The sequence below is a fragment of the Epinephelus moara genome, chromosome 8, assembly GCF_006386435.1.
Source record: "Epinephelus moara isolate mb chromosome 8, YSFRI_EMoa_1.0, whole genome shotgun sequence".
Classification (NCBI taxonomy): domain Eukaryota; kingdom Metazoa; phylum Chordata; class Actinopteri; order Perciformes; family Serranidae; genus Epinephelus; species Epinephelus moara.
The window spans coordinates 43,558,347-43,568,239 of NC_065513.1; the positions used below are offsets into that span (position 1 = coordinate 43,558,347).

At 41.8% G+C, this 9,893-nt stretch overlaps 1 protein-coding gene across 1 annotated transcript; it reads right to left on the reverse strand.

Annotated features, from left to right (window-relative positions):
• Positions 1-435: 435 nt before the first annotated feature.
• ier3 (immediate early response 3) lies at positions 436-1,583 on the reverse strand. Its single transcript, XM_050052149.1, has one exon. It carries the CDS (start codon positions 1,496-1,498, stop codon positions 923-925), a length of 576 nt encoding a protein of 191 aa, XP_049908106.1. The 5' UTR covers positions 1,499-1,583; the 3' UTR covers positions 436-922.
• Between the last annotated feature and the right edge of the window lie 8,310 nt (positions 1,584-9,893).

Here is a 9,893-nt window from a genome sequence, read left to right on the forward strand (position 1 = left end):
TTTGTGCCTGTACTGACTGTGCCCATCTGTAAAGTCAAATTTCTCCCCCTGCTTTGTTTTCTGAATGTGTGTATTTTTAGATGCAGGATTATTCTGACACCACATTTCATTCACGTGCTGCTGTAGCAGGACTTTCTCCACCTGTAAGCTGTGCACAAGCCTTTATATTCAAAGATGAATCTTCTTTCAAGTGTTGTAAAACTTTGTAAAACCAAAGTAGCTTTGACACATTTTTCTTTTTTAATTAAATGCTGTTCTTTAGCTGGAAGCTTCATGTGCCTTTTCTGGATTCTAAGGGTGGAATTAAATCTTGCAAGTAATGCAGATGTCCTGATGATGATGCAGTGCAGTCTGCAGGACACATCTAATGAACACAATACTCATTAAATAATTAAAACACTCAGTTTGTGCATTAAAGAGTCAGGATACAGTAACTTCATTTTGACATGTTTTATTATTAAAATTATTATTAATAAATAGCAAATACAATAAATAACTAAATAAGACATGTAGACAACAGACAGTGTCAGTTTCAGCTCGGTGGCCTACAGGAGTGACAGTTTGCAATGACATTATTCAACATGTAAAACATCCAGTTGGCCCTCAGGTCTGTAAGTGCAGTTAGAGTTGGTGTGGAGATATCACACAGTTCAAGTGTTTAGAGTTCAAGTTTCAGTTCTTAGAAGTGTTCACAGTTCTTTCTCCTTCTCTGTCTTTCAAGTGTCCCATTCCAGACTGTGTCCTCCTCTCAGGCTCTCAGGGGGACTGCTGGCGGGGAGGAGACGGCGTTTGGAGCTCTCTGCCCGGCTGCGCCGCGCAGGGCGCGCCGCTGTTCTCCGGCAGCTGCTCAGGATCATCTCCAGCTCGGTTCAGTTTGGATCCCAGACTCTGGCGGTTTACAGGTAAACTCGTGCCTGGAGCTTCAGTTGTCGCTGCCCAGTCTGTGGTACACCAGCAGGGCCACCACGTAGCTTTTCCCTGCGCTCTGCTCGAAGCCGCTGCTCTCTGTCTCCTGGCCGGACTCGGGGCAGGTGTTGGGGATGATCTGTTCACTGAAGGAGCCGTCGTCCTTACAGCTGCTCGGTGTGGAGGTCAGGAGCTCGGAGCCGGAGCTGAGCTGTAGCGCCTGCTCCTCCGCGGACTGGAAGGGGAAACCCTGGTAGTCGCTGACCGAGCTGTCTGCGCTGGTCAGCGGCGTCTCTGCGCAGGGATCCTCGGTGTAGATCTGCCACAGCACCACCAGACACAGGATGATCAGCCAGCGCTTGGCCTGGTTCTTCTCTGGTGGTGGAAGGTGCATGCGGACTTTAGCAGGATACATCACCCGGGTGCAGCGCTTCTTCGGCCGCAGTGGCACGTAGGAGCTGACGGCGGTGGCCTGAGTCGGTATCCGCTCGAAGGTGAAGACCTCGGGCTCCGTGCTGCGGGTCGCCATCCTGGAGAAGGCGAAGCTCTCCCGCTGGACCGTCATGGTCACACTGTTTGATCGTGAGTACATGTTCTCTGTGTTCTGTGTGGTTTTCTCTTGAAGCTTTTCTGTTTGTCTCTCAGCGAGTCTCACAAATGTGTCCGCACACAGCGCAGCTCCACTTTATATATTCTAAGATAGGTTGTGTTTTTTTAGAAACGCCCATATCAGGCAGCAGGCCACTCCCTGCTCTGTCAGCTCACCTTATTGCTCAAGTGGGAAAAGAACCGAAATAAACGCATACTTGTAGTTTGTGGTTTGTGGCTCCGGATCTGGAGAATCCGGCTGCGGCGGAGCTGAATCATCAGCAGGGCTCGGTGCAGTAATTACACTCAGCTATGTCTCACATCAAAGAAAAAGCCTGATGGTGTTATAGTGAGGAAATCAATTATTATTAATATAATGCACACAATGAAATGTTCAGGTCATTATGAAATATTATAAATATGTTTTATAGACGCATTCAGATCATTTATTTAAACAAAAGTACGGACACCACTGTGACAGAGCATCAACAGCCCAATGTGCTTAAATAGTTCAAATACAAGTCAGTATGTTGCATTTAAATTTTTTCCTCTTCTATCTGATGATGAATATTCCTGCTGCATTAATGTGTCTGTGTGATTTTCCTGTTGCAGATGTTTCAGGCTGAGCTCATTTAAACTCCTTCATATCCTGTTGGATGGTTTAATCTACAGAAATGCATCATATTCTATAAGAGCATAATATTCTCCTGAGACTCGTACTTTTGTTTGGTGTTCATTTTTAATTTCTCCTAGCTGTTTGGGATCAGTAGGACCTGATAAGTGCAAAAAATGAACTACTGTCAGTTATACTTCAGTCCCAATGTCCTCAAACAAATACTGTGTAATTAACAGCTTGTTAATGTTGCTAAAATGATCATAAATGTTGTTGTCATATCAAACTACAAACATTATTAATCATAAATAAACAAGTTTTAATCATTAAATCTGATCAGGTTTTGGACCTTGTCCACTCTTGTGTCAGGACCGGCTGCAGACTGACTCAGCAGAGATGGCTGCCAACTTGTTTTTACACGGATCAGTGTATCGTTGTCTTACTGCCACTAGATGGCACAGAAAGTGTCCACGATTGAGGACAACAGGTCAGAGTCAAGAAGAATGAAGTATAAGGTGCAGTGAACCCAAAATGTGATGTCCTCATATGAGGTCACAGGGTGTCAGGAGGTGTTTAGCGTGGGTGTTTCAAACTTTTGAGACTTCTCCAGCTGATCCAAGCAGGACAAACTTGGCAATTCAAAATGAAATGACATCTGAAGAGCCTGTAATTCCCAACAGGCACAGACTCGCCATCAAACAGTGATTTACCGAAATAAGCTTCTACCAGATAACTCCATAACGACTTCTCAAGAGTTAACCTCACTGTGGGTATTGTCTGTGCCAAGTACGGCCCACGGCTGGCCCCGAATCCACCACCAAGCTGGATTAAACAGAATTTACCACAGTCCTTATCCCGTTAAGTCCTCCACCCACTGATCATAAAAAAGCCATTAAAAGCATAAATTAATCATAAAAAGTCATAAAATCACAGAATTATAAAACAATCAAGTAAGACACAACATTATGAAAGAGCTGCAGCAGCATGAAGTGGAATATCAAAGAGTTTCAAACCTGTGTCAGAGAGCTGGCCTCCCTGTGTGGTCCAATGCTTTGGCCATAATTGAACTTAAAGGGACAGTTTGGATTTTTTGAAGTGCTGCTGGACGGGGTGCTTTTCCACAGTCAGTGTGTTACATACAGTAGATGTCTTTATGCCCCCAGTGTGGACACGCAGGCTGGAGTCTGACACAGAAACTAAATGTGCTGCTGTGGAGGGGTCAGCAACAAAATATATTTTTGCCACCTAAAAAAATCAAGATCAGTTTACGTGTACACTATATTGAGAATATTTTTTAACACTTTACATTTCTGTCAGACAGCCTGTTTGGGTGGGGAGGCCGTTAACGATTTCACTTCCCCATCTACATGTATGTTCCCGTCAAAGCCACCAGACTCCACTGATAAAAACAGTAATTTTGGCTCAGTGATCACAGGAACTGCTGGTCAACTGCTGCTTCAATCAGCGAGTTAGTTTCTGTTACTGTGTGACTTTGGTGAATCCAAACTAACCCTGTCATATGCCGAAGTCACACAATAAGACAAATGCGCCAACTGCTGGAGGCAGCAGTCGACCAGCAGCTCCTGTGCTCAGCAACGCTAAATCACTGTTTTTCTCAATGGAGTCTGGCTTTGAAGAGAACAATGGAAGGGCTTCACTGTGTGACATGAAGGCAAAGCTGCCAAAAAATTCTAAATGTAGTGAACACTTGAATTGATGTCGATTTTTTTATGTGGCTAAAATGCATTTGTTGCTGACCCGTCCACAGCAGTTAGCTTTCATGTTGGACTCCAGCCTGCTTCTCCAAACCAGGGCCAAATGACATAGACTGTATGTAATATACTGTCTTTAAATAAATGCTCAATACAACCCCACTTTAAATATCCCAAACTATCCCTTTAAGAAGTAGGAGAATCTCCTGATACGTGGTTTTCACTGTCATCTGAAAAGGAGCAGTAAAACCCTTTGGTTTTACGTTGTTGCACACATGGTTGGACCAGTATCACCTTCACATGATATTCACATGGTACTGAGAGGTGTCGGTCACTCAGCTGTCAGGTCTCAGTTGACTGTACACACCATCAACAGAACAACAGTCACATGTGAGAGGAACTGTCCTGGAAACTTCCCTCAAATGATCCTCAGTGTTTTTACTGGATACACCGAGTTCACATGCGAAACATGAAATGAAACCTGAACAGGAAGAATGAATGAATGAATGAGTCAGTCAGTGAATGAATGAATGGCCATCAGCTGGATGTCCGGTGTGTCATATAGATGACAACAAAAATTAGAGATAAACTGTAAAGATACACGCTGACCAGTGTAATGTGGGAATTTCATGATGACACTTCCTTCCTATAGCTGGACTCACACACACACACACACACACACACACACACACACACACACAAAGAGAGAGAGAGAGAGAGAGAGAGAGAGAAAGAGAGAGAGATTTCATGCCAGCAAATCAAAAACCGGTTTGATTAGATATTAATGCAAAATAAAATCATTAATTGTCGCCTTTTCAGCATTTATAAAAATCTCTCAGTCTTGTCAAATCACTTCATCACGAGTAATTTGTGGATTTGGAGAGCGCTGCAGCAAAACCACTTCATCTATTCTTAATTAACCAGAATGACTTCACTGAGCGCTGACCCCGACACACTGAGATAAACCTCACTGAATCAGTCGTGGTGGAGGCGAAGACGAAGAGAATAAAGGTAGAAATCACTTGTCTCAAGATGTGAAAATGTGACCAGTTGCACAAAACACCTTAAGTTTTCTGCTGAAGTATGACACTGAACCTTAGCTGAGGGACTTACTTACTGTAAGTGTGTTGCACAAAATCCCTGAAAAAGTTTCCTTAGTTAAGGACAAATGTTAAGGCATTTACTGCATTTAAGAAGGTTTTACAGCTGTAAAATTCTGCAGTTTCCATGGAGACGGTTTGTTTGCTCATTACACTGGTTGTTGTCTGGCACAGTCGGCCTGTAGATGGTGAAAAAAGTGCAGAAAAGAAGACAAGAAAATCAAGATTATTCTTCTTGAGGAATACAATAAAAGACAGCTCAAACTAAGAAGTAAATTTGATCCGCAGCACACAGAGAATAATTAATGTAGGAGGAGAGTGCAACAATGGGCTGGAGGAGCACGGCTGCTGAGAGCAGAGGGATCCAACTTAAGATGGTTGCACAAATCATTAAGTGACTGCTGGTCAAATTTAAAGTGTCAAATCAGTTGTTCGTGGTGACGTGTATTCGTTGGCTTGTCCTGGTTACAGAACACTCCTCCTCTTGTATGTTCATTTTCTTTACTTAAAACCATAAACGCAGCCATGCTGTGGTTAACAAAGACTTAGCGGTACCTTGTGTTTTTTTCCTTACTTTGGTTGCTAAGGTCTTTTGTACAACTGTTTAACTACATTTAAGGGAATCATTAGGTATAGGACCAAGATAAGGAGAAAACCTAAAATACTTACCAGTAGTGAACAATTTAAGAAGAGGACTAAGGGGTGTTTTGTGCAGCCGATTTTAAGGAAAATCTTAAGTTATGATTAGTGTGAGTGTGGCCCCTCAGAGCAGCTATGAACACTTTTGCTTTCAGACATGGTCAGACTTTTTAAGCTTGACTCACAGTTAGCGTTCCAGCCACACATGGTTTACTGAACAGGTCTACATGGCACAGACCGAGGTGCCCAAAGTGTCAGTGGCCCCCTGGCCTTCACTTGCAAAATGTCTCAGGATGACGGCAAAACACCACAAAGAGAGCTGCAAAGATACGCAGAAGCAGGCAAAACAACCACGAAGTGACACAGAATGGCCAAAAAGACATAAAGTGACCCTGGCGATACAAAAACATGCAATTAAAACCAACAAGGAGATTGAAAATGACCTTAACATAGTGGACAAGATGACAAGATGAAGACTTGAGGATGTTTTGTGCAACCAATTTTATTTTAAGGAAAATGTTAAGGTGTTTTGTGCAACTGGCCACTGGAAACAAAAGTCTTTTGTTTTTCTACATTAAATCTAAATTTGATGAAAGTTTAATGTGGAAAAAAAGACATTTCCAGTTTGTGATCACTGTAACACAAAACTAAAATCAGAAATCTGAAAATTTAGAACAAATGAATAAAGTTTTTTTGTGCATATAAGACAATGTACAAAAGGCCAGAAACAGTGTGCTGTGTTCACATTTAATTATTATTATTATTTGTTTTTAAAGGTTGAGAACAATACAGATCTTCAGAACTTCAATATCTACAACCCAAAACACTGATTATAAAACACTGGAGAGATCAAAATAAATCCCAGTTAAATATGAGTATTTTCTTATTTTCCAGGATTTTGAGACAAACTTAAACACAGCAGACCATGAAAGAATCAGAATTTGAATCAGAATCAAAGATCATCTTTATTGAACTCCTGATCCTAGAAAGCTTCATCCGTTTGATGACAAATTGATTTGATTCTAAAAATATCTTCTTGCCTGAAAATGTACTTCGAGTGGAGTTTTGGTGATTTTCCAACATGTGATTTTTGTCACCCTGCGCCATGCGGTCACTGTCATGGTGACATCACAGGAAGATGTTGTGAAAGTCCAAATTCAAAGAAGGAAGCTTTATTTTCATCAACAGTACAAACTGTGTGTGTGTGTGTGTGTGTGTGTGTGTGTGTGTGTGTGTGTGTGTGTGAGTGTGTGAGTAGCTGCTCATACTGCTGCTATTCAGGATATATTTTTTTGATTTAATGTCTTCATAAAAAAGATTTTTAAATGAATTTTACAGCAATTTTGTTGTTCAGAAAGATTTTCTCTTTCGGTTTTTCTTAAAATTTCTTCTCGCTTGTAAGTTTATTTCTTTAAAAAATGTTCTGATGAGCAGGAAATGAAACAAATATGAATATATTTGTCAGTTACAGGAGTCATTAAAAACGCTGCTTCTTCCAGTGAACCAACATCGTTAGACAATAATATTTGGTTGAATTTAGGTTGTGATGTTGGGTGAAGTCAGTTTGACATAGAAGATGTTGATATTTTGATTGTTTTGGGTTGTTAAGTAACCAAAATCCAACATCTTCCAAACGCTTCCAACATCACCTTAACGTAGAATCACAACAACAACAGATTTTCATTCCAGCTCAAATTTCCGATGTAAGGGTCCAATGTATTTCTGACGTCATATTGGAGCCTGGTATCACTCTGAAGTCAATGAAATCAGGCGCTTGGGCAGTGACTTGCAGCGTCAGACACCAACAAAAAAAGACGCCCTTTAACATTATCATGATACGCAGCCAGTTGCTGTTATAGTTTAACAGCGCCTGACGGCATCGGGGGGAAACTCAGAGGGACAAGGACGAAAGTTAAGGCAGCAAATGTCCCAGTGGGGTGAGCAGGAGGGGAGGTGGATGGGTCCAACAAACACCGACTTTCACTCAAGACAGAGCGGTGGTTATGTCCCGTAAGATTCGTCATATGTGGACGTGGGAAGTCCATGACCATGCACGTCAATATGTGACGTTAGAATGTGTTGCACATTGATGTCTGATGGCAGCTGGGCTCTTTTAACCTAGATGTCCAGAGGGACACAGGAGACGCTTCCATCTCAGTATCCAGAGCATGTGCACCCCCACACCACCTCATTAAAAACCTGACAGCAGCAGAGCACTTCTGTTTGACCACATTAGAGACAGGTTCACTATGAATCGATGAAGAGGAGGCACAAATGGGTGCATAAAAGTTCACAACAGTGATGCAACTTTTTCTTTCTGAGGAAAACAGGACCACTCTCTCCTTTCTGTAAATATGTGTAAATGATAAATGTCATTAGATTCCCTGGAATCTACAGACTCTGCACAGGCCTGTTGAGTTCCACCTCTCCACATCGCTGCCAGATCAAGTTGTGACATATCTGATCCAATCATGCCCTGCGATGAAAAGAGCTCCCTTTGATTCTATAAGTCACCTTTTCCCAGAACGATTCAGTTACATCAGATGATCCCAGTGAAAACAGCCTTACATAGGTATCTCATGTAACGCTCAGGTCCTCTTCTTGTATCATTTCTGAGACCATTCAAGGTCCAAGTTTGTCATCCTCTCATATACCATGTTCAGTATACAGGGGAGTGGATTCACTGTGTGCATTGCTGATGCATTCAAGTAAAACCCGAATTAATCAAAAATGTTTGCATTGATCCTAAATACAAATGTTGGCCTCTTCAGGGGAGCTGTGTCCAACGTTTGTTTCACATTCACTTCACACAGCGACCAGCCAGATGTGTGGAGTTGTGAAAATAATCTTTCTTCACTCAGCCACGTCTGTCACTTTTTCTGAGAACACCATGACTACCTTTGAGGAGAGAGTGTGCGCCCGTATCCCCTCTTGTCGGAGTCATTGTGTCTCATTTTTCCGGGCAAGTGTGGCCCCCCAGAGCAGCTATGAACACTTTTGCCTTCAGACGTGGTTGGAGGTTTTAGGCTTGAGTCACAGTTCACGTTCCAGCCACACATGGTTTACTGAACAGGTCTACGTGGCACAGACCCAGGCGCCCAAAGTGTCAGTGGCCCCTTGGCCTTCACTTGCAAAATGTCATTCATATACACATGTACTGGCCAGGAAGAGACTCTGAATGACCACAGAAACACCACACAGATGTGCAACAGGAACTACAGTTTAGTTTATTAAGGATCCCCATTAGCTGGTACCTAAGTAACCAACTAGTCTTCCTGGGGTCCTCATAAAAAATACAAAACAATCAGTCATATCATATCATCAACAAAAGACCACATTCATTTTACATTTAGATACAATTATAATATACCTAATGATAAAACTCGATTAAAACATGCAACATTTAATAATTTTCATAGATCTAACAATTCATTTTCTCTGAAAACACTGAACACTCTACATACAGTCAAGTCAACATTTACAATCTTAAATGAGATTTAAGTTTCTTTTTGAATACCTGTTTACTTTCTGTACAACAGAGATGATGAGGCAGATTATTCCAGAGAGTTAGTGCTCTATAAATAAAAGGTCGTGATAAAGCATTTGTTCTTGGGCGAGGCGCGAGGCAGTACCAGCTGACCATTGCTGGACCCTCTAGTGCTGTGATCGTGCACAGTATTTCAAAAATCAGTTTGTTCAAATATAAAATCAGGTGTTCTACTGATCAAGACTGATTCAAACAATCCAGCTGTGTTTACTGCTAACCTGTTTTCTACCGTCAGCCCTGAGAGGGAATCATGCATGCGGCTAATGTTTGATCTGGATGAGCAACCAACCGTGCAGCCTTATTTTGGGCAATCTGCAGCTTTCTGAGCTCACCTTTAGTGGCAGATGCCCAGACCACAGAACAATAGTCAAGGTGACATAATACTAAACTTTGCACAATCTGACACAAGAGCGGGCGAGCAACAAAAGAGGCACATTTCCTGGAGATACCTACAGCTCTTCCCATCTTTAAGATAATGTGGTTAATATGATGACCCAGGAAAGCCCGGAGTCCAACATTACACCAAGACATTTGACACTCTCCACTTGTTCAACAGACAAATTATATCTTTAAATCCAGCTTTGGGGTACAAGATAATTTATGTTTTGAACGTAATAAAATGCTTTTTGTTTTGGGAATATTAAGAACTAACTTATTACAAAGAACCCAATCGTGCACTACTTGCAGTTCCATATTAAGGACATCATTAAGTTCCTTGCATGAAGGGGCAGCATCATACAAGGTTGAATCATCAGCATAAAAAACATTTTTGCACTTTTAGTATCCCA

Excerpts from the sequence above, each read along its gene's own strand:
- ier3 (XM_050052149.1), bottom strand. The coding sequence starts at position 1,498 with ATGTACTCACGATCAAACAGTGTGACCATGACGGTCCAGCGGGAGAGC.